Below are 26,509 nucleotides of genomic sequence, written 5' to 3' on the forward strand. Positions count from 1 at the left end.
ACATCGCGGGAGCGCAGGACAAGGTAAGTGAAGAACAGATGCCGGAGCAGCGCTGCATGGTAAGCCCGAGCTACACTCGGGAATACCTCCAGGGAGGTTAAAAATATGAGAGAGGCCTGTAATTGGCATCATAGGTAGACCTCAACTATGAGAGACAAAATGAGAAAAAAAATCCAGACAATCACATCGGCTGATTTGGAAAGAATTTATTTGCAAATTTTGGTGGAAAATAAGTATTTGGTCAATATCAAAAGTTCATCTCAATAATTTGTTATATATCCTTTGTTGACAATGACAGAGGTCAAACGTTTCCTGTAAGTCTTCACAAGGACTTTCAACTCCCTCCAAAGGTTTTCTATGGGGTTGAGATCTGGAGACTGGCTAGGCCACTTCAGGACCTTGAAATGCTTCTTACGAAGCCACTCCTTTTTTGCCCGGGCGGTATGTTTGGGATCATTGTCATGTTGGAAGACCCAGCCACGTTTCATCTTCAATGCCCTTGCTGATGGAAGGAGGTTTTCACTCAAAATCTCACGATACATGCCCCATTCTGTCCTGTACATGGATCAGTCATCCTGGTCTCTTTGCGGAGAAACAGCCCCAAAGCATGATGTTGCCACCCCCATGCTTCACAGTAAGTTTGGTGTTCTTTGGATGCAACTCAGCGTTCTCTCTCCTCCAAACACGACGAGTTGTGTTTCTACCAAACAGTTCTATTTTGGTTTCATCTGACCATATGACATTCTCCCAATCCTCTTCTGGATCATCCAAATGCTCTCTAGCAAACTTCAGACGGGCCCGGACACGTACTGGCTTAAGTAGAGGGACACGTCTGGCACTGCAGGATCTGTGTCCCTGGCGGCATAGTGTGTTACTAATGGTAGCTTTTGTTACATTGGTCCCAGCTCTCTGCAGGTCATTCATAGGTCACTGTCCTTGTGATCATTTTGACCCCCATGGGGTGAGATCTTGCGTGGAGCCCCAAATCGAGGGAGATTATCAGTGGTCTTGTATGTCTTCCATTTTCTAATTTTTGCTCCCACAGTTGATTTGTTCACACCAAGCTGCTTGCCTATTGCAGATTCATTCTTCCCAGCCTGGTGCAGGTCTACAATTTTGTTTCTGGTGTCCTTCGACAGCTCTTTGGTCTTCACCATAGTGGAGTTTGGAGTGTGACTGTTTGAGGTTGTGGACAGGTGTCTTTTATACTGATAACAAGTTCAAACAGGTGCCATTGATACAAGTAATGAGTGCAGGACAGAGGAGCCTCTTAAAGAAGAAGGTACAGGTCTGTGAGAGCCAGAAATCTTGCTTGTTTGTAGGTGACCAAATACTTATTTTCCACCATAATTTGCAAATAAATTCTTTCCAAATCAGCCGATGTGATTGTCTGGATTTTTCTTTCTCATTTTGTCTCTCATAGTTGAGGTCTACCTATGATGCCAATTACAGGCCTCTCTCATCTTTTTAAGTGGGAGAACTTGCACAGTTGGTGGCTGACTAAATACTTTTTTGACCCACTGTATACTTTTATATTATTGCACACAACCTTTCAGGAGGGAAAAGAAAATAAACAAAAAAGTGAAAAACAGAACAATGTTTACTAGAACTAAAAGGACATAAGATTTTCTGGTCATGGAATGATAGTAAACATTAGAGATTAGCAATTTGATTTGTGATTTGGTTTAAACTAGGCAGACTCCAGCAGATAACACCTATCTCATATTCTGAATGCATTGGGTGTTATGATATTTCTCAGTGTAAGTTACATCAAGAATCGGTTTACTTTTTTTTAGTATATGGTATCATAGAAAATAAAGAAATAAGAGGGGGGGCATTACAACATTTACCTCTTTCACAAGACATCTTAGTGGTGGGTGAAAATAAGAGTTAGCTTCTTCCAATAGACATGTTTGGAGTGTTGCTCTTTTTTGCCATGTGCTTATACAGAAAGCAAGCAGAGAAGCCAGATTTTACAGAAGAAACAACCAATACAACCAGTCTGCTATTGTTCATAATAAAAAGACCTATTCTTTTCCCTACACATACCCAATTTAATGGGGAGATGTTGTTGCAGCATCAGTCCTAAGTCATCCTTTAGTAGAAAACAAAAGAGCGCATAAGTCTTGTGCATTACCTCAATACAATTCAGGTATTTATTGATAAGTTATACTCACAAGAGTAGCAGTATAAAAGGCATATAACATCCAAAACCAACACAGGGTTAGACAACACGTGCGAGTTCCATCTGGAAGGGAGATAAACTCTTGGTCAAGCTCCCTCCCCCTTCCGGATGGAACTCGCACGTCTCGCAATATCTATTTACTCAATCGAGGTGGTGGATGTGTGTCAACCAAGTCATCCTTTAGCCTGGGTTCACATATGTGCGGTGCAGTACATCACATGTGATTCATGCAGGAACTGCACCGCATTCCTGTGAAAATAACATGCGATTTGTGTTCTGTGCGATTGGAGCCATACGTTTTGTATGGCTCTAATCGCACCGCACCTGCACCAAAAATGTGCAGGACCCTTTTTTGGATTCATACTACAATTGGATCACATGGGTATTCACAGCTATGTGATCTGATTCTGCACATCACACCACATTTTGCGGACCGCTTTCTTGGTGTTGTTGACTTAACATACACACCCGAAGTGGTTCACATGAATGGGGTGCGATTCTGATGCGGTGCGGAATTTGCACTGAAAAAGCCGCATCAGAGTGAACCAGGGCTCAATGTTAGGAATATCATATCTGATGGACTGCCTCCCCTGTATTTCCATGTTAGATGTGTGAGTGATTCTGTATGTACCTTTAAGAAGGAAAACAGGAGTTTCTGAAACAACACAGTACATTCCTACATCGGGGGGGTCTTTAAATATTGCACTGATTCATAGTTTGTGGTCTATCCTCAGTCAGTCGCAGAAAAAAACTCCTTTGGGACTCAGCCCAGAATGCATGTTGTTATAATCAGAATTTTCAGAAATTATGCTGCTTATAAAGGCCATAATAAACACAATTCATATCCTCCCCTGATTCTGCTTTCAGAGAATATGTTCCGGCCATTCATCCTCAGCATAAGCTTTTTAGAAATACAAGCCTTCATTATGTGGAATGAGAATGGTAACTGAATAGCAATAACCATGGAATACTTCCTAAACATAAAATAAAATGTAGCCAAACGTGTCAGCTGTGCAAGGCATCATTTATGGATACTGCCCATAATGTACGTATTACACAGATAAATGTGTGCCATACCATCCTGTTGGCATTTTTATACCTTATAAATTCACAGGAAACCACTTGATTTTGTTTTTTATGATTTGAGATGTGGAACACAAAACACGCAAACACTCAGCACTGTAAAGCTTGATTTGATGCATGCTGCAAAGTACGTGGACTGAAAGCATCTTTCTCTCTCACTCCTTTCACTTAGACAATATTGCGATGCAATGAGGCAGCACAGTACATGCAGTTTTCCACCATGATAAATTAATACGTCGTATGCGCTGTATTCTTAAGCGTTTGAATGAATACAGATCAACTCAGGTGAAATGCTTTAAGATGTAGAAACCGGTGTTTACTCTTGAACACCATTAGAAGAACCATATATCTCCCAATCATCGCAGTTCATTGAGTAAAATGACAGGCATGAGCTTGCACACAGGAAAGAAGTGGTGTAACACTTGACAAATGCTTTTTCTCTTGACATGCTGTAAATTTAGATTATTCAAACGTGCACCATATGGTTACACGTATGGATGAGAATGTTTCAGCCGTTTGTAATGCTTGTTGCATCACTACAAGCAGTGGATGTTTTCAGTATAATGTGTATATTATCACCATGATTGTTTTCTATAGGAAACCCAAATATGCAGCAGTTTTCAGAAGCCTTCAGTCTCAGCAACAGCTGATCATTATATCCCCCCACCTCCCAATTTATTAACATAAGACAACAACTGAGTGCAGGAAATCATGGGCTGTCTATGCAGACTGCACTTTAAAACAAGGGCCCAAAAAGGGAAAAATGGGTTATCAGGGTAGCCTGTCATTCAGACAAATGGAAAGGCTAGGTGTTCATGTCAATGAAGCCCCTTTCCTACAGTGCTACTCAACTCTGACTCCCCAGAGAGTCCAGAAATTGAAGATTGGCCACATTCTTGGGACCATTAGAATTATTTATTGTACCTTTTTATTAATTTTACCTTTTGTCCAAAATTCCTCCTGAAAAATAATAGACACTTCCTGTACCTAAGCACTGCTGTTACGTAAACGTATAGCTGTATATCTGCAGCATGAGATCACTGAAGGCAGAGGCGCCCCTAGGGTTGGTGTCACCCGGTGCGGTAACACTTGGTGACACCCCCTCCAATGGATCGGATCTGCGGATTGAGCATAATGGATCATACTCCGATCCATTGTGCTCAATCCGCAGATCTGATCCATCCTGTGGGGATCGTCGGCTTTCTTTACAACTTACCTTTACTTGGAGCGGGTCTGGTGTCACTCCGTATAGGTTGCATACCGACGATCCCAGCAAGATGCGGGGATCGCCGGCATGCAAAATATACGGGGTGACATCGGACCCGCTCTAAGAAAAGGTAAGTTGTAAAGAAAGCCGACGATCCCTGCAGGATGGATCGGATCCATCCTGCGGGGATCGGCGGCTTGCTTTACAATTTACCTTTTCGTGGAGCGGGTCCGGTGTCACCTCATGCGGTCGGGCCTCAGGATGCCACTGACTGAAGGTACTCTTGTATCTGACTGCTAGTCCCATTAGATTTTGCAATATCACTACTGTGCTGTGCAATGCACTGTTGCTGGAGAGGAAGCTGGATCTGAGGACTTGTTCTGTTTGCATTTTCTGCTTCATCTATTTTGTGGATTTGTACTTTTTGCACTTCTCTTAGCACTGAATGATTATTTCTTGAATCATTAGACATCTAGACATGAAAGGAACAGCTCTAAAATGAGGTAGAATAGGCCTGTCTCCACCAAGATGGCTGCATCTATACAGAGACACAGTAGAACAAGTTAAGTAAGTCAATAATGGCAAAAATAATCAAGGAGCCTGCAGGCTATGCTGGTGTCTAGGTCTCTGTCCTTGGTTTACTTTTTGGGCACAGTTTTTACATTGCAGGCCCTCTTTGATCACTGAATTGTGGCACGAGTCTGGGGAGCTAGGGAAGACAGTGACAGATGGTGGCATGTTAGGGATTAAGGATCACATGCCTGATGAAGGGGTTCAGTGTGACCTCAAAATGTTGCACCTGTTCTGATGTGATCTTTCTGCAATAAACATTTGCACTTGAAGATCTTTGGTGTGCTGGCAACTATATACATTGATCTGCAATGTTTCCAGTATTCAGCTGGTAGTCAATGCAGCACCCATTACTGATGAGCCCATTTTCCAGGAACGCAATAGGAATATATACAAGATGTCAGGGATTAGGGGTAAAATAAGCAACCATTTTTGCATGCAAAACATCTAACTTATGGTTTCTAATAAACTTTATCAACATGCACATATAGGCCAAACAGAACCTAGAACAGTATTAAAGGATAAGTCCACCTTTTTGGAACATTTTTCATGTTCTACCTGTATTTAGGATGGAACATTTAACATGTTCCAGTTCCTGCCATGGCTCGCTCAAATCCCCCTCTCATTGTGATGGTGGGAGAGCGATCTCACTGTTACAATTCAAAAACAGCATGGCCATGCAGGGCTTCACACAACCATGTCATTCAATCACAGAATCCTGTAAATGAATGAACTACAACTACCGTCAGCCATTGCAGATCTGAATGGACTGCAAGGGCGCTGATGAGTGCTCTGGTAGTTCATTCACAAGCACTGAAACTTGTAAACATTCAGCTCGTATTAAGGTATGGGCAGAAAGTTTCAGGGCTTGCCTGCAGGAATCTGATATTGCACCCCTGATCCACTGATCATAGGTGCAATGCTTTGCACGTTCCTTAGGAAAAAATATTTTTTTCTGCGAAAATATGTTCATTTATTATTTCTTCCCAAAAAGTGAACTTATCCTTTAAGCAAGTGAACTTCTAGTTAACAAATAACAATAGAAGCAAGAAAGGTAACCAAAGCTGCACTGCTGATAAACGATTCACTTAAGAACCCTTGTTTGCACTAATGCAACCATCCCCTTCAGCAAATTTAGGAAGCTGATTTTTTTTGGTTAAAATGCATCCCTGGCCCACCTCCACCTACATTCTTACCTATGCAAGAATGACGTGTACTACAGTTGTAGCCTCCTGGGATATCTACATTAGACATCTCAGGAGACATCCGTGTCTATAGAGTAGCAGGAGGGTGGACCTAGAAGCTGCAGACTCTAGGAACCCATACAGTGCATCAGCAAGCAGTGGGTTACAGCAGGAAACATTGAATTTTCTTGGCAAATCAGGATTAGGTCTAATATTATGTATTCATTACAATAACTTTTCAAACATGTACCATAGAGGGAAATTCAGTTAAACCCAGCATTACAACTGGTGCCTTTTATAATACGTGCAGTACTCTCACTCTAGACTCTAACTGGAAGACATTTAGCTTGATAAGCACAGTTTACCATAAACAACTGTCATATAAAAAAAAATACTGTTTTCAAATTTTTTTAATCATTGTAGCAGATCTGCTCAAGGCTTCTTCAGCTATTCAGCCCAGCTTTGGGTGGACAACATTGCTCTGGACAATATGGCAGGATTATCAGGTTTTATTTTAAAGAAATATGCATACTTGAGAAGATTAAACTAAGTCTCTAAGTTACATAAATATGGGAATTTGTTGTTAATAGGTGTAGGTCTACTTAAATACAGTTCCATAGTTCATAAAGACCCTAATGGATTTATTTGATTAAATTAGACCTCTGTTTCCATTTTGAGCTTGATGTGCCTGAACTGAACAATGATGTGACAAGCTTGACACATTCCATGATGAATATAATAAAGCTACACGGTACATACCTAATTTAGTTATGTATTTAATATATATAATTTTAAATTACTTATGAATGTGATTAGTAGATTATTAATACTGTATATATCATAGAAAGAACATACTGTATCTTTGGTGACATTTCTATCCTAGTATTGGTTTTCTATTTCAGTAGTTCTATTAACCCCTGCGTAATGAAAGGTAAAACAAACCAGAACGCCTAAAGTTTTACGACTTTGGCATGTGTCTGTAAAAGTGTACATACACTATATTGCCAAAATGAATTGGGGCGCCTGCCTTTACACACACATGAATTTCAATGGCATCCCAATCTTAGTCAGTGGGATTCAATATTGAGTTGGTCCGAAAGGTTTAGGAACGTTTGACCATTCTTCCAGAAGCGCGTTTGTGAGGTCAGGTACAGTCGGACAAGAAGGCCTGGCTAGCAGTCTCCAATGTTATTCATCCCAAAGGTCATCTATCAGTTTGAGGTACAGGCCAGTCAACTTCCGCCACCCCAAACTCGCTCATCCATGTCTTTATTATTATTATTATACAAGAGTTTGCTCAGCGATTTACAATATAACGGGAGACAATACAGCAACAATACAGTTCAATACAAGAGGGATAGGAGGGCCCTGCTCCTTGGCGCTTACAATCTTTATGGACCTTTCTTTGTGCACTGGTGAGCAGTCATGTTGGAACAGGAAGGGGACATCCCCAAACTGTTCCCACAAAGTTGGGCGCATGAAACTGTCCAAAATGTCTTGGTATGCTGATGCCTTAAGAGTTCCCTTGGAACTAAGGGGCCAAGCCCAAACCCTGAAAAAACAATTCCACACCATAATCCCCCCTCCACCAAACTTTACTTTTGGCACAATGCAGTCAGGCAAGTAACGTTCTCCTGGCAACCACCAAACCCAGATACATCCATCAGATTTCCAGACAGAGAAGTGTGATTCATCACTCCAGAAAACACATCTCCACTGCTCTAGAGTCCAGTGGCGGAGTGCTTTACACCACTGTATCCAACACTTTGCATTGCACTTGGTGATGTAAGGCTTGGATACAGCTGCTCAGCCATGGAAACCCATTCTATGAAGCTGTCTATGCATTGTTGTGCTAATCTGAAGGCCACACTAAGTTTGGAGGTCTTTAGCTATTGATTCTGCAGACAGTTGGTGACTTCTGTGCACTGTGCTGTTCAGCATTCTCTACCCCCACTCTGTCATTTTACGTAGCCCACTACTTCATGGTTGAGTTGCTGTTGTTCCCAGCTGCTTCCACTTTCGTATAATACCACTAACAGCTGACCGTGGAATATTTAGTAGCAAGGACATTTCACGGATGATCTTATTGCACAGGTGGCAACCTATCACGATGCCATGCTTGAATTCACTGAGCTCCTGCGAGCGACCCATTCTTTCACAAATGTTTGTAGAAGCAGTCTGCATGTCTAGGTGCTTGATTTTATACATCTTTGGCTGTGGAGGTGATTGAATCCAATGATTTGGAGGGGTGTCCCAATACTTTTGGCAATATAGTGTATGTTTGCCATTTATGTATTGCCTGCTTGGTGTATCCAAGGGAATGATAACTTTATTATTTTCAGGATGAATTGGGCCTTCATTTGTGGTAAATGGTAATGGATATTTCCAGTTTTTCTGTCACATCACTCATGTGATCAGGCACCAGTCCTCCCAGCCTACAGCCATTAGTATGAGACCAGGAACTGCCCATGACACAATCATAAGAGCACATATACTATATGTGGTGCCAACCTAACAGTATGTGTTACATCTGCATCGATGAGTTATAGAATACATTGAATTGCACATACTTTTAAATGATATTCAAAGTACAATGTGCTTAAATGCCTATACACCAAGCTTGCTGTTTTGAGCCTTTCTTCTGTAATAATTTATTCTTGTGTGCTCCAAATGTGTTTGCAAACCTAGATATTACTTTGTAAAATTAGCAGTGTAATCATCATTATACTATGCATAGTCTGTGCAGAGGGTAGAGCTGTGAGAAGGACCCAGCAGGGCCACACACTACAGGCTGCTTGCAGAAAACTTCAGGTGGTTATGAATACCATATCCAGGGAGAGAGCAGCAGTGACTGGTCTTTATTACAGAATGCCCCTGCATAAAGACAAAGTTTCACACTGGATCATATCTGGAAGAAATAAACAAAGCACGCCAATATTCAGTAAGAATACCCATGCCACTTGTATTTAGACAATATTTGCTCATCCCAAGTTTCAGCCTTAAGCAAGGCAAAACATTTAAAACAAATACATGTTTAAATTATTACAACTGATTAAAGCATTAGAAAGAAATGTCTAAATAATCCAATTCAATTTAAAATCTAAATACTTTAGAATCACTTGTTTGTAAAATGTTGATTTTATTTTTAAATTGGGCCATAGAAACATGAGAAAATCTTTTCCTCTTGTCTTGGTCCTCAAACCTCCTACTATTTTTTATAACAAAAACAATACCCAGATATGGATTGGCATCTCTACCCCAGTGTCGATAGAAGCAGGTTTAGTCGAGTTAGCAAGGTGGCAAGACACAGTGTGGGGTTTAGCACTGGAAATGACAGCCAAATTTACAACAAAGGATCCATTTCTCTGTAGGCGTATAATGGGATTTGTCATAATAAAATATTACATGGTACTTCACATAGGATTATATAATTATGAAATGCAAATAGAAATAGTGTGCAGTAACTCACAGTCAACCAAAATGTATTTCACCTTTTAATGCTTATAGAGTAAAAAATAGAAGATGAGTGTTGATTGTTTGGTATAGGGAATGGCACATTGTCTTTCCCCTTAGAGGATAAGTGCAATTTAAAACATAGTGTTTTAATCCTTTTTGCCCCCTTCCTCTGATCTAAATTAGCCCACCCCCCCCTCCACAGATGCATACTTACCTCAATCTGAGCTGTGGTTCTGCTGATTGTTTACATCTACTGGTCCAAGGCTTCACTGTCTTGGCTGCACCTTCACAGTACTGCCCTATAGATTTCTTTGGGGCTGTGTTCTGAAGGCAGGGACAATTGAAGATGGATTCATAGAATTTTACTTTCAATTGGTCTTTATTGATTAGGAACAACACAGATGTTAAACAAATCTTCATAACAATCAGTTGAAGAATACAACAGAATTATTGTTAATAACCTACTTCGGTTCCCTTAAATCCTGGGATAACAATCACTATGACATACTAAGTTATCAAATTAAGCTCTTCAAAATGAGCACAACATCAACAAACAATTATAAAATACACAGAACAAAAAAGAAAAAAAAAGGAAAAGAAAATGTATACATACTCAGGGAGTGAGAGTACCAGCCTAGGGTATACAACAAGGGTATGTTAAAACAATAGGTCATAAACAGCAAAGGGAGGGAATGGAGAGAAAATCAAAGGAGATATATTAGGTTATGTAGTGTAATAGGTATGATTGAGCTATTGATTCCATGAGAAATTGAATTTATTTAGCAAGTTATTTTTATAGCAAACATTATCTCATAGGTACAATGTTTATTCAGGTCATTGATAACGTCTGTGGGCGCTGTATCACCAACAAATTCCCTTTCCTCATTATATTAAGGTTTAAAGTATGTGTAGGACAATAGTTCTAGAAGTCATGGGAATGTCCTCTATATTAATGTGCAATATTTCCATCTTAATCGAGGAAGTCAATGATGAGGGAGTGAATTCTGAAAGCAGTTTAGAGTTCTGATTCCAGTAAGATCTAATAGATTTGCAGTACCATAGAATATGTATGAGAGATCCTATTGAGCTGCAGGACCACCAGTATTGAAAGCAATTTGTGGGGAAGAACTTGGAAAGTCTAGATGGTGTGAGATATCATCTATCGGCAACATGTTTAACCATGTTGCGTTCCCATTTCAAGATGGAGGGAAGTTTCATAAAGGAGGATTTGTCATGCAGTTTGTTATAAAAGAAAGATATTCCTTTCGAGTGTGTGGATGTGAGTTCATAGAAGTGGTATAGCAATGAATCTACAGTATACAGAATATTTCTCAGGGATCCCTCTGTGCAGCCATGTGACGGCGCCGGATCCCCTCTGGCCACGGCGGTGCGAGTGCGCATGAGTGGGAGCGTGCGGACACGCACGCGCAGCAGCGTTCGAATGTGCGCATGCACAGTAGCGTACACGTCACCACAAGGCGCGCTATTTGAACCTGCAATACAGTTTAATCAATGCCTCCTGGTCTATAATGTTCTGCACTCCATAACCTGATTCTGGTGCCTGTATCTGATCTGACCCTGACTAAGAAAGAACTCCACCTGCACCCCGTCTATCCCTGACTATCCGCTTGCCTGCTCCCTTGTACTTGATTTGCTCGTGTAGCGATACCCCCGTAGGGGCTGCTTAAGTTTGTTCACTCCGCCACTCTGCTTCTCAATCCCAAGGACTGTCTCAGCCCACACTGGCACACCTGGCAATAGTGTAAGTGCAAGGATCAATGAAAAGCACACATGTTATAATAAAACACAGAGATCAGCTTTACTGTAAGACCTCTATGGGAAGTAATAAACATTAACAACAGGTATATGTTAGGAGAATCAAGAGAACAGCAAATACTGTGACCGAAAGCAATATAACTCACTTTTACACTCAGGCTGCTTTCAGGGGATTCCAACCATGAATTAACCCCAAGAGCAGAGGCAAACACTTAAATGGCAACCTGAAAGTGGAATTACCTCCTCTACATAGATTCGGCTCTATGATGTCCAAGCAGGAGGAGGGCAGAAGAATGACTCTCTATTGTGTCAAACTTCTCCCTTCTAACCCCCGACACCACAAGCCCAATAGGCAAACACTGTACCCAAATGATGCTTAATAGCTGCTTTCGGAGGTAAAGCTATTCCCTCACACACCATGCAATATAGAGGCCTAAATACGCATGCGCGTGCACGTATGGCACCAGTAACTTCAGTCTCTTGGTAACAGGATGAATCTTGGGATCTTCAGCTAGCCACTTTCGTTGGTGCACTTAAACTCCTTAACCTCCCAAACGGTATTCCCGAGTGTAGCTCGGGGTAAAATTTCAGTACCAAAAGCGGTAACCCCGAGCTACACTCGGGCTTACCATGCGGCGCTGCATAGGGAGTCCCTGCAGCACTTACCTTGTCCTTCGCTCCCGCGGTGTGTCCCCTGCAGCGTCCCCGGCCATCTCCTCCGGCTGATGCTGGCATCCGCCTCCTGTGTTCCGGTCCCTGTGACGTCGGGACGTACGGGCGGCGGCGGCGGCGGCGGCGGCGGGAAATTTGAAAATTTAAAAAAAATGTCATTTTTTTCAAAACGATTTTACATAGTAAAACATTGCTGTTTCAACCCATTTCACATACATTTTGTCCCGAGTGCTCTGTCCTGTCCCCTGTCTGCATTTTTACTGTTCTTTCTTCCTGGAAACTGAGAAATGTCCATGGCGTCCAAAAAGTGTCCCTTTAGGTCAAAAGCGGTTTTAGATCAGCTAGAGAACAGCGAAAGTAAATCAGAACCACTTGCAGAATTGAGTGATAATGATTCGTGGGGGAAATTCGTCATCAGACACTGAAAACAATTTTGCGACTTTGCTCAGCGATGTGCGAACTTGGCGCTATATTTCAAATTTCAGTGTTTTTGGTTTGATTATATTATTGAATTAAATGTAATATTATTATATTATTATTTTTTATGATTATTTATTAAATTATAATTTATGATTTTGTGTTTCAGATTTTATCATACTCTTGTTCGTACAGATTTCAATGAGTTATTCCTAAATATTACAGCCTACAATAAAAAAACTACATATTTCCATGCAAAATAATGGTACCGCTTTCAGCACCAAAAATCTGAAATAATCATACCGCTAGGGAGGTTAAACACTTAAAGTATAATTGTAATCCAGTGGCAATATTTGTATAGCAAAGCAAATACTGTGTCTGTTCAGCAGGGCCATCTACACAACCCAGTGCCTGGTGAATTTGAGCAAGGTATGATGCAGTATGTGTGCAGTGTTCCTGTCATCTGACAGTGGGAAAAATCCCTCTCACCAGATCCTGTGACAAAGGCCCAAACGATCGTCCTGGAAATGACAGGTTCCTCTGGTCACCTCAGGATGAGCACTTCACATTGTCAGGATGGCCTCTGTACTGTAAAACACTTCTCTCAGTTTGGATATTCCCTTGGCTGATGCAGATCACCAAGCATGCAGTGCACTGCCCAAAAGCACTTCTTTGCCAGGTCCAATCTCTCTGCTGCCACATGCAGTCTCCTCTCCTCAGGAGAAAAACCCCAAGATGGATCCCTTCACTCTGCTCTCCCTCAGTATGATGGCTTTCGTAGTTCTTTTATAATTCTATCTCCATATTAGCCTATAAGGCCGTTTCGGTTCAAGACTCCATCGTCCACAATGCTTTGCACCTGCACTTCCTGTTTGACAGAGTCCTTGTCATTGGCTCCTTTAATGGCTCTTGTAATTGGCTCTCTCACTCTCTTACAGTCTGAGAGGATAAGGGGGGGCTGAAATCACTCACTGCTTTGTCTGTGTCAGGGCAAGTGTCAGGTTACACAGGAGAGGCCAGTCAGCAGATCACAGCCATGAGACAGGATTAATATCTCCTGCTACACTCGTTTGATCTTGACCCGGCTTGTCTGACTCTGCTGCACCCACTTACCTGTATCTGCATCTGACCTGTATCCTGATTGCTGCCATACCTGCCTGCTGCTGCACCCACAGACCTGCACCTGGCCTGCATCCTGGTCACCGCCATACTTACCTGCTGCTGCACCCACGGTCCTGCACCTGGCCTGCATCCTGGTAACCACCATACCTGCCTGCTGCAGCATCCACGCTCCTGTGTCAAGTCCCAGTCTGCATCCTGATTGCCGCCATACCTGCCTACTACTGAACCTACGTTCCTGCATCCGCACCTGGCCTGCATCCTGGTTACTGCCATACCTGCCTGCTGCCACATCCATGCTCCTTTGTCCGTTTCCGGTCTGCATCCTGATTGCCGCCATACCTGCCTGCTGCTGCACCCACGTTCCTGCATCCGCACCTGGCCTGCATCCGGATCTCCTGGGTCTTCATCTGCCTTCTACCAGCTCCAGACCCACCCGGCACTCTTGCCACTCCTGGCTCTGCTCCCTCTGTTCCCACTATCAGGGGGGAGTAGTAAGAGGACGCCTCCTCTCCACGTCAGGCTCCCCAACCAGGTACGTGACAATATTGCTTGTAGCTGAGTGTGTTGCAGTAAATGAGCAATTTGTAAGTGTTTTGCTCCTGTTGGGGCAAATGGTAAGTTTCTAGGAGTTCGGCAAATGGTTTCAGACCTTTATCGGTAAATAGATCCTGGACTGAGTGGATTCCCAAACTGACCCAGAGGGACAACTTTCAGTAGGCTATGACCAGTTCTAGATGGTCTAACAAAAGTGATTGAAAAGCATCAGGTGTTTTCATCATGGAAGATAACTTGCCTAGTGCTCCTTTTACCTGGAACTGAGCAGTACAATGATTTGGGTAATTTGATTTTTTTTTCTGATAGGGCCACAGCTACCATGGCATGTATAGTGGAACAAGGCAATAGGTATTCCACTATAAAGGACCAAAGTTTGTCAGGATTAGGAGTCCACCAAAATCATGTTTGATTTAGGAGTGTTGCTAGGTGGTAATGGTAAAAACTAGGTGAAGACATACCACCAGCTAGTTTATGTTTGGTCAGTATAAGGAAGGAGCTTCTAATTTTTTCTCCCTCCAGACATAACTACTAACTATATGTCACGGACAGGTAGTGAGCACTTGTAGACCGCCAACTCTGGGTTCCCCAGGGCGCAGAGTCTAAGTCCCAGCCTGCTTCTTTACCAGAGCCCCTGATGGTGGGGATGGACTTGCAGCAAGCTAGAACTAGGTCATGGCCCCCAAGTACGACCAGCTGAGGATGCGGAGACCACTCGCGCGAGCAGAGTTTAATTCCAGGAGACAACAGGGAAGCCAATAGACAAGCCAAGGTCAGGACAGGTGGAAATCAAGCACAGTCAGTGGAAGAAGCCGGGGTCAGCAAACTGTCACCATTCAACATTCTGACTGACCCTTTCAGGTTGGCCATTAGACTGCGGATGAAAGGCTGAGAAGTCCAACTTGATTCCGAAGGATGTGGCCAGAGCCCTCCAGAAGTGAGCTGTAAATTGAACACCTCTGTCAGAGACAATGTGCGAGGGCATACCATGAAGCGGAAGTTTTCCTTAATGAATTTGGAAGCCAAAGTGATGGCAGAAGGTAGTCCTGAGTGGAGTTAGGTGACACATTTTAGAAAGCCTGTCCACAACTACTGAAATAGTGGTGGAACCGGATGAAGGGGGTAGTTCAGAAATAAAGTCCATGGATGTGCAACGCCAAGGTTCATCTGGAACAGGTAGAGGTAAAAGAAGACCTGCAGGAGCAGACATGGAGGACTTAGACTGCACACAAATGGAGCAAGCCTGAACATATTCTTCAACATCCTTCCGCAGTGAGGGCCACCAGTAATGATGCTGCAGGAAGGAACAGGTGCGTTGCACACCAGGATGTCCAGAGAGTTTAGAGTCATGTGCCCATTTAAGTAGCTTGGAGCGAAGGGTGGCGGCCACAAAGATCTTTCCGGGTGGGATGCATCTAGACTGAAGATGAGTGGTGGCCAGGATATGATTGGCAGAAATAATCCATTCCGGTTCAATATGACACTCTGAGTCAGCAATGTCAAATGATCTGGACAAGGCATCTGCATGGGCATTTTTAGAACCGGGCCAAAAGGTAATGTCAAAGTTAAATCTTGCAAATAAGAGAGACCATTGTGCCTGTCTGGGATTCAAACGCTGGGTGGGTTGCAGATACTGGAGGTTCTTATGGTCAGTATAAATCAGGATACGATGTGGAGATCCCTCCAGCAGATGTCGCCATTTTTGCAGTGCCAGCTTAAAAGTCAGCAGTTCCCTATCCCTGATAGTGTAATTCCTTGCAGCATCTGAAAACTTCTTAGAAAAGAAGGTACAAAGATGGAGCTTACCATCATGCATTTGGAGAAAGACAGCCCCCACTCCCAAAGATGAAGCACTACGTCCAAGAAGAAAGGCTGGAAAATGTCTGAACGTACGAGAATAGATGCAGAGAGCCACGGGTACACAGAGAGGAGGGAGCACTTTAGGGAGACAGGTCCCATGGAATTGTGACCTCGAGGACAATACTTGGCCACAGTTCCAGTCTAGATAGGGTGAGTGTTTCTGCAACCATGGAAGTCCAAGAATGATGAGACTTAGGAAGGATCAGGAAGGAGATTTCCTCACGATGAAGAACACCAACATGCATAGTAATGGAGTTAGTTCGGAACCATAGAGGTCCTAAGGCCAAAGTAGAGCCATCAACTACAGATACTGATAGGGGCATCATCAAGGGAACAAGAGGAATGCCCAATTCAGTGGCCAATGATTGCTCGATGAAGTTCCCGGCTGCTCCAGAGTCCACATAAACAGAAACCTGGTATGAGTTCACGGCCCAATGAATGGAAACAGATATGATAAATCAAGGGAAAGTGGTGGAATTCAGGTGCTGGTCTAGATCACCTCCCTCAGAGTTACCTAGACCTGAGAGTTTCCAGGACGGACAGAACAGGACTTAATTATATGACCTTCAGTCCCACAGTAAAGTCATAGACCAAGTCTTAGGCAAATTGACCGCTCTTGTAGAGTGAGGTGTGTTCGGCCTAACTGCATAGGCTCTTCAGTTGCCGGCACTGTTGCAGAGGTAGATTGATCAGGTGACTTCTGGAAAACAGGAGCTAACGAACCCACTGGGGGGCGACGTGGACCAGCCCTTTCCAGATCTTGCTCCTGGAAGCGGACGCCGATTTGGATGCTAAGAGCAATCAAGTCATCCAGGATGGTGGGTATGGTTATTCCAGCTAGTTCATCCTCAATATGGTCCACTAGACCCTGCCAAAAGGTTGCAGATAGGGCCTCATTATTCCATGCCAGTTCCGAAGCTAAGGTGCGAAACTGAACGACATATTGTCCAACAGTCATACTACCTTGAAGAAGCCACAGAACTCCTGCAGCAGATGAAGTCCTACCAGGCACATCAAAGGGTTTATGGAAAGCCTGCAGGAAGGATAAGAGACTGCAAATGGTTTGATCTTGATGTGAGGGCGAGGCCCAAGCCAATGTCGAGGCTCAAGTCAGTGCTTCACCAGAAAGGAGGGAAAAAATATACACCACCTTGGAATGGTCAATAGAAAAATGGTGGGCTGCTAGCTCAAAGTGAATTGATCACTGATTGATGAAGCCCTGACAAGCTTTGGGATCACCAGAGAAGCGAGGCGGTGGAGGCAGCTGGAGTTTCGAAGGATTGTGTTTCACTGGAGGAACAGCAGTGGTTGGAGCACAGAGCAGGAGCTGAAACAGAGGGTGAGGAAGTGGACACAACCTGCAGCTGATCCAACCGTGAGGAAAGTTCCTGCAAACACTGCATAATACGTTGCTGATAGGCTTGCTGGACATCGACTCTGCGCCAAACACTGATGTTGTTCCAGGAGAGGCTGCAGTGTCTCCGAGGAGCTCATGGCCTGAGCAAACTGTCATGGACCTCAGGTAGTGAGCCCTTGTTTACCGCCAACTCGGGGATTCCCAGGGCATGGAGTCTAAGCCCCAGCCTGCTTCTTCACCAGAGCCCCTGTTGGTGGAGATGGACTTGCAGCAAGCTAGAACCAGGTCATGGCCTCCAGGTATGCCCAGCTGAGGATGCGGAGACCACTCGCGTGAGCAGAGTTTAATGCCAGGAGACAACAGGGAAGCCGATAGACAAGCAGAGGTCAGGACAGGTGGAAATCAAGCACAGTCAGTAGACAAAGCCAGGGTCGGTACACGGGTAGTCAGATACAGGATACAAGCATAGCAACAGACAGGAGCTCAGAGAACTAAGAAGTTGCTCAGGCAAAGTGGGCTAGACTGAGCATGCCATATATAGACAAGCAAACTAGGAGGCGGGCCAGGAAGTGATGGAATGGAAGGAAATAAAACCCAGAAAATAGCAGACGAAGCCCATAGGTGAGCACAGACAAACCACACATGTGAAAGGAATCAGGAACAGCACTGCAGCAAGGAGGTAAGAATACACAAACAATAAACTGCAGGCTAACTTGTGACACTATAGAGCAGATCTTTGTGAAAAAAGATGGGTGGGGTAGTGACAGGTATAGTTCTGAAGAGGTATACGATTTAAAGTAGTGCTAGCATTTTGAATTCAGCTATTCTACTTGAAACAGAGAGATCAAAGTTGGTTAAACCTTGTATTTATCAGGGGCGAGAATCAGAAGGGTTTTAAAGTTAATGTGATACAGCTTAGTGGAGGAGTATGAGATGTGAGTTCCCATGTACTTAAGTATTTATAGAAAGAGGTGTCCATGAGAAGGGCTATAAGACTAGTAGGAAAGTTAAGGCCTAGGATCTATGATTTGGCTTAATTTATTTTATAATAGGAGACTGCTCCAAAAGATGCTAAGATATGCTGAATTTGTGAAACAGAATTTGAAATGATAAAGTCCAAAGATAGCATCTCCACCATACAGTATATACTTTTGCTGATGGGTTATAGTGTAATGCCATAACTGAAAACAAGATGGGCCCTGCCAAGCCAAATTTTAGCAGTGATGCTTCAAGGAACCCCCAGTGCACTCAATCAAATGCTTTCTCTGCATCTAACACCAAGAACAATGTTGGTGTCCTGTGAAGTGCGGTATATTGAAGTATATTGAGCAATCGTCTAGTGTGGAGGAGCTTGATGCCCTTTGATGAAACCCACTTGGTCTGGATTTATCATAGTGGGAATTATATCTAGTAATCTTTATGCTAATGTCTTCATGTAAATTTTAATATTAGAGTTTAAGAGTGAAACTGGCTTGTAGTTAGTGGCGAGGAACTTCTATCAAACTCCTATTAAGAAATAAAAGATTCAGGTGATAAGAAGTGTTAGCCAGCAGCAGGACAATTTTATTAAGGGATAATTGGCTGAAATGTACTACAAAGAATATAAAGGTATTTTTCTACAAGAATTAAACTGCAAAGAATACAGCAATGTAAAATTGTCCAGCAGCAGGACAGTTTTAATCAAGGATAATAGGCCTAGCCTGTGTATGCCTAACTTTTATTTTTACTTTGGGGGTAAGGGGTTACAGTGGATTTGAGTGATATAATTTGAGGTGGTTTAAGTGCACACTGTTTTTTCTTTCAAATAATGTAACGGTGGAATAAAAGGCAGCTTCAAGAATGGTCAGCAAGTGAAACATAAAAAAGACCCCACCAACATATAAATCAATAAACCCGCAAAATAAATGAAATTCCCCAAATACCAATCTCTAAAACAAAAGAAAACTTATTTTTTAAGGTTGTACAATGAAAATAACATATACATATATATATATATATTTATATATACATACACACACACAGTACATACATATCTTGAAATGTACATTCAAATGCATACATCCCCTAATAATAACAGCAAAAAAGCAGAAAAATAGTGATTGCCCAAAGATAATTAAAGAATAGTTACCTAACTGGCCTTAATCTCTCTCCACGCCAGCTGTCAGCTTTCCCTATACTTTTTCTACAGCAGATTTAATACACTGTAACTATGGCTACTGTGTACCTCTCATTTCATAGTGAGGGGGTTGGCTTATCCAGAAGCCCCTTCTTGGCCATTTGTCTGTGGGCCAGAGTTCAATGGCCATGCAGTTCAATATAGTGCAAAAAATGATCCTGGGTAAATTTGCACATAATTTTACTGGGACTGTGTATTTTGAACCCCCACGTTTTGTCTTGAAACCATGAATAGTGGGGAACACAAACCTCATCTTTAGTGTCTCTGCATTCTTTAATGCTTCGGGCTGAAATAATTATTTAAACTAGCTGCAGCTCAAATTGAAACATTTAGTAGTTTTCATTACACACCTTCTTTTCTATGGAGTCTCTAAATGCAGAAAAGGTCCAGGGTGTGAGTAATGCTGGTCATAGCTGGACATAATGTTGAATGAAAATTCATAGGAAAAGGATCCTTTCACACGGGCATTCTGTATGTTAATTTTTCATCTGTCCGTTTACGGATGAAAAACAGATATCCATGTATTTCTATGGACTAGCGGATGTAAACAGATGATCATCTGTTTACTCCCATTAATGTTTGCATCCATTAACATCTATTTTTTTGAATGGAACAAAAACCCTAATTTTCTTCCATTACAAAAACGGAAAGGACGAAAACTGGATGTAAACAGACACAAGGTCCATTTCTGCATCTGTTTTCACACTGGTAAAGGATGTAAAATAAACTGATGTAAAAACTGACGAGAAACTGACAAGAAACTGCTGAAAAAAATTATGTAAACTGATGAAAAACTGATGTAAACGAATCCATTTTTTTTTTTAAACGTGACTGAACTAATGAAAAAAAAGGGAACGCCCGTGTGAAAGGACCCCTAGTCTTAGGAAAATTTGTATGAAAATTCTCAGAACATTCGAATGTCATTTTAAAGATTTTCTGTGCTTTTAACATTTGATTTTGGAATGCATAAACTTTACAGAACAAAAACCACATACACTATGAGAAATATTTTTTACATCCTTCTCCTTTGAATTTTCTTGCCCCTGCACCAAAAACAAACATTGATTTGACCCACTAATGATTTGAAAAATTAACAAACTTTCTTAGAACATTCTTCAGGAGGTGCGTTGCTCCACTAAAAACATTTTTCTACTAGGGGGACCACCAAGGAAACCAATAATGATCAATGAACTAGCGTCATTGGCACAGGTCCATATAATTCATGCTACATTCAAGTAAATTTAAAACAAGGCATACAGGTGTGTAATAGGCTGTGCCCTTTTAGACCCAGCATCTGGCTAAAAACATGTTAAGCATTGTTTATCAACAAGGACATGAATGAGGCCTCATTGGTTCGTTATAAAGGAAGAAAATAAAAAGTCTTTCTGAGAATTAATTTTGCAATGAATATATTATTTTCAATACTCTGCAGACAAACACTGACAATGACTACTTACCAATGCCGATGAATATTACAGCAAAGCCCTCTTCCTTCAGAGATCTTATATTCATTCCATTCATTCCTAGGCCTGTGCCCTCAATTACCTTATAAAAGAAAATACATTGCCAATTAAGAAAACTAATGTAATGTAACCTAATAAGAGAGAAGAGTGTTTGGAAACAGAGTAAAAACTTTGAAAGCCTGGAGGAGAATGAGACAGAATGCATAAGACAAAGGGGATACATAATATGATTTGCAAACTGCTCATTAAAATGTGATTAGAAAGAAGGTTCTTTCTCTGATTCTAACAATGTACAGAGTAGGAAAGGAACAGACATTTAATATCTCTAACAATATTTTAAAGCATACAAAAAAATCTTAATACATTGCCATTTAAAACAGGTTATGTAAGGTGATGTTACACTGCTTGAAAATATATGTATAGGAATGCTATTTCACTCATTTAGCACGACTAACCTTAGCTATTTCTTGGTATGGTGACACCTAATATTTGCAAGCATTACTTAAAGGATGTATCAAATCCAAACTGAAATTCATTATAGTTCTTAGGGAGTCCAACAGCTAATTTCATGCTGGAGATTCTGGTTCCAGTTTTATCCATCTTGAGGTTTTAGGTCACCCTCCTCCTTCAGTTGAAGTATTGTTTCCTTTTCTCTTGTGTATTCATTATCATAACATTAATTGCAAAACCCAGAGGGATTCCTTGGTAGTGTGAGATATTATTTAATTTGGGTTTAGTTTTGACCACCAGACATGCCAAGAGACACACAAAACCACCAGGTGGTTTAGCAATCCAGTATCTAACAAAAACAGAAAAATCAGCTTTTAGCTGATCAATCCTTAAAAGTAATGGGCGTTTACCTATAACATGTTGAATGCATTCACAATGTTTCAATTATATAATGCATCCTTAAAGCATATCTAAAGCCAAAACATTTTTTTCCACTTTGGATAGAGTAGGGAAGGTTTAAGACCCATTTTTTTCCATCTTCGTCCCATTGTAGAGTTTTCCCTACAATTCTTGTTCTGTAGCCACAATAGGATGTGAGAAGAAATACATCTGAAGAAAAGGAAACCCCCTCTGAGACATATGTCACCATAAGTGTCCTCACTGGAAAATATCCCCTTTTTCTAGTTATTGTGACAATTTAGATTTTTTGATTTCCATATTCTATCTTGGCAATGTTTATTAGAACCAATAGAGAGGGTAAATTGTCTTAACAGGGACAGAAAAAGCAGTACAAACCAAACTTTTACCACTGTATCCAAAACAAAATAAAAAGGTTTTGGCTTTAGATACATGTAAAGCACACATGAATTGAAATTAAACATAATTTTAGGCATTGCAGTTGTAGAACATTTTACTATTTTTCTTACTAATTACATGGCAATTTCTTAAAGTATGTGTGAACCATCACCTTGGAAAACCAAGGAGTATGAAATGTTGGGTTTGCATATTCTTTAAGGATGCAGCACATCCTGGAGTGTCAGATCCCTGTATATGTTGGCCTCAGCTGCTGGTCTTCCCCCTCACCACTCCTACTTTACTTGTGTGAGTGTGTGACGTCCACCTCATGTTGTCCCATATTACAGCAGCAAAGGCTAACAGAGGAAGACAGCATAGAGTAAAATGCAACAGCAACCACAACAGTTGGCATTATGCTTGTATTTTTTCTTACCCCCGGGTAAGTGTGTGGTAGCTCTGGACAGGTAAGAGATGGGATATATATATATATATATATATATATATATATATATATATATATATATATATATATATATATATATATATATATATATATACACATATATACACACAGTATCACACAGAAGTGAGTAAACCCCTCACAACCCCTTTGTAAATATTTTATTATATCTTTTCATGTGACAACACTGAAGAAACAACACTTTTCTACAATGTAAAGTAATGAGTGTACAGATTGTATAACAGTGTAAATTTACTGTCCCCTCAAAATAGCTCAACACACAGCCATTAATGTCTAAACCGCTGGCAACAAAAGTGAGTACACCCCTAAGTGAAAATGTCCAAATTGGGCCCAATTAGCCATTTTCCCTTCCCGGTGTCATGTGACTTGTTAGTGTTACAAGGTCTCAGGAGTGAATGGGGAGCAGGTATGTTAAATTTGGTGTTATCACCCTCACTCTCTCATACTGGTCACTGGAAGTTCAACATGGCACCTCATGGCAAAGAACTCTCTGAGGATCTGAAAAAAAGAATTGTTGCTCTACATAAAGATGGCCTAGGGTATAAGAAGATTGCCAAGAACCTGAAACTGAGCTGCAGCATGGTGGCCAGGACCATACAGCAGTTTCACTGGACAGGTTCCACTCAGAACAGGCCTCACCATGGTCAACCAAATAAGTTGAGTGCACGTGCTCAGTGTCATATCCAAAAGTTGTCTTTGGGAAATAGACGTATGAATGCTGCCAGCATTGCTGTAGAGGTTGAAGGGTTGGGGGGCCAGCCTGTCAGTGCTCAGACCATACACTGTACACTGCATCAGATTGGTCTGCATGGCTGTCATCACAGAAGGAAGCCTCTTCTAAAGATGATGCACAAGAAAGCCATTTGCTGAAGACAAGCAGACTAAGGATATGGTTTACTGGAAACATGTCCTGTGGTCTGATGAGACTAAGATAAACTTATTTGGTTCAGATGGTGTCAAGTGTGTGTGGTGGCAACCAGTTGAGGAGTAGACAGTGGTTCTTACCTACAGTCAAGCATGGTGGTGGGAGTGTCATGGTCTGGGGCTGCATGAGTGCTGCCGGCACTGGGGAGCTACAGTTCATTGAGGGAACCATGAATGCCAACATGTACTGTGACATACTGAAGCAGAGCTTGATCCCCTCCCTTCGGAGACTGGGACGCAGGGCAGTATTCCAACATGTTAACAATCCCAAACACACCTTCAAGACAACACTGCCTTGCTAAAGAAGCCGAGGGTAAAGATGATGGACTGTCCAAGCATGTCTCCAGACCTAAACCCTAATGAGCATCTGTGGGGCATCCTCAAACAGAAGGTGGAGGAGGGCAAGGTGTATAACATCCACCAGCTCCATGACGTCGTCATGGAGAGGTGGAAGAGGACTCCAGTGGCAACCTGTGAAGCTCTGGTGAACTTCATGCTCAAGAGGGTTAAGGCAGTGGTGGAAAATAATTGTGGCCACACAAAATATTGACACTATGGTCCCAATTTGGACATTTTCACTTAGGGGTGTACTCACATTTGTTGCCAGCGGTTTAGACATTAATGGCTGTGTGTTGAGTTATTTTGAGGGGACAGCAAATTTACACTGTTATACAAGCTGTACACTCACTAATTTACATTTCTGCAAGCAGCTAAAAAGTTGGGAAAGGTATGCAATGCTTGGGAGGGGATCACAAATTGAACTTGTTGCTCCACCCAGTAATGACAAGGCACAGGTTACCTTTTATAAGAAAAGTGTACATTCAGTGAAATTGCAGAATTCTAAAACCTGCCACCATTCAAGGTAACTCCAATTTTAACAGAAATTGAGTTTACAACCCAACCCCTGTATTTTACAATTTTAAATAATGGAACAGTTGGGGTAGGGTTATAACCCTCATCTTCAGTATGAATTAAAACAAGGTTTAGTAAAATAAGCATTGTTTCACACACCTGTTCATACAAACAATGATTTTTTAGTGCTGGTGGAATTATCCCTTTAAATGTACATCAAAAGTGATCCTCCAGCAAAATTACCCAATGTTCTCAAAATGTAAAGTATTTAAACCACAAAGCAGTGTTCAGCTAATGTACATTTATATATCATTCACTCTGGATGAGAACATTTCCATTTCATGCATTTTTGTAAGCAATATCTCCAATTTTTCCCGTTATTATGTACTGGATGCAGTTACGTCAAATGTTTGTACAGCGCTGCAATCCTGGAGAGCATAGGGAGCCAGGGTCATGGCATAATAATGAAAATGTGTGGAAATTTACTGCTAAAAGCAAACATCTCATTACAGTGTTCCTGCATTGCAATATGCTAGTAAACTACTAAAAGCACATGCATTTTTCTACTCTGGAAAAAATAAAGGAGAAGCAGCATTGTAAAAATAGAGTTTATGTTCATAATATAACCTCAATGTAGAAATTGTATTGATAATGTGCTTTATTTTTTAGCAAACATTATATTTTATACTTACAATGAAAGCTAAGAATCTTACATTTATATTGTTCCATATCAAAAAAATGCAGGCTGAGTTATATATTAAGCATGTCTTATTATACTAAGCAGAAGCAAGTCAAGTGCATGAAGGATTTACTATTGCTGATGGTTTGCTCTGCCTTTAGTGAATCTTGCTTTTAATCCTAAGCAATTGTACTACAAAAGAAAAGTAGTAATATAGGGTTGTTATTCTTCACATGTGATCTTTTTTTTTTAACAACCAGGATGGTAGTTTATTGAACAATAGCATAGTACACTAACAGCAACAACCAAACAGTATAAATCAGTATTGTGAGACAACAATATCCAAAGACAGAAAGCAAAAAAAACCCCAAACAAAATAAATTAGTGCATTCGATTAGTCATAGAGGAGCAGGGCTCACAGCAAGGTCAATGGCTATGCAACCAGAGAACAAGCAACATTTCAACAAAATAGCATATCCATTGTTCCGTCCAGGGTTGCCAAACCTTATCAAACTTCATCCTCCCCTGACCTCAATCCTATTGAGAACCTTTGGAGCATCCTCAAGCAAAAGATCTATGAGGGTGGGAGGCAGTTTACATCCAAACAGCAGCTCTGGGAGGCTATTCTGACATCTTGCAAACAAATTCAAGCAGAAACTGTCCAAAAACTCACAAGTTCAATGGATGCAAGACTTGTGAAGCTGCTATCAAATAAGGGGTCCTATGTTACAATGTAACCTGACCTGTTAACATGTTTAAAAAGGTAAAATGTTGTTAAAAGTTTGATTGAAATAGCTTTTGATTTCAGTAAATATGCTGCAAACACAACAAATGACAATTTTCAGTTCTTTACAACCTATAAAGTGTTTTGAAACTTACTGTGCGTAATAATTTGGAACAGTGCATTGTAAGTGTTTTATGTTTAAAAAAAATACTGTTATCATTAGGAGGTTTGTTTAATAAAATGTGAATTGTACTCTTAATAGTTGATAACATGAGAATTATGCTGACTGTTATTTACATCAATTATTTAGGTAAATGAGAAAAATATAATTTGCATAATAATTTGGAACACGGTGTAGGTAGCACTGCATTAATGGATGCCTCCCATGAGGCCACTGAGGGGGGTTGGGGGAGGTCCAATGATCAAGTATCTCCTTCTTGACATAATATAATATATAGGAAAGAAGCAATTTGGTATGGAGAGGCCTCTGTTCATCATCTTGTATGCCCAACAAGAGAGACAGT

At 41.3% G+C, this 26,509-nt stretch overlaps 1 protein-coding gene across 1 annotated transcript in view; it reads right to left on the reverse strand.

Moving 5' to 3' along the window:
* DPYD (dihydropyrimidine dehydrogenase) overlaps positions 1 to 26,509 on the reverse strand; it is a 1,720,296-nt gene that overhangs the window by 1,037,873 nt on the left and 655,914 nt on the right. The window contains exon 8 of the mRNA XM_089677280.1: positions 21,075 to 21,162. Within this exon, the coding sequence (XP_089533406.1) occupies positions 21,075 to 21,162 (88 nt within the window). The remainder of the gene's footprint in view (positions 1 to 21,074; positions 21,163 to 26,509) is intronic.

Source organism: Staurois parvus, unplaced genomic scaffold (genome assembly GCF_062004578.1).
Source record: "Staurois parvus isolate SC_StPar_1 unplaced genomic scaffold, SC_StPar_1.0 ptg000183l, whole genome shotgun sequence".
Taxonomy (NCBI): domain Eukaryota; kingdom Metazoa; phylum Chordata; class Amphibia; order Anura; family Ranidae; genus Staurois; species Staurois parvus.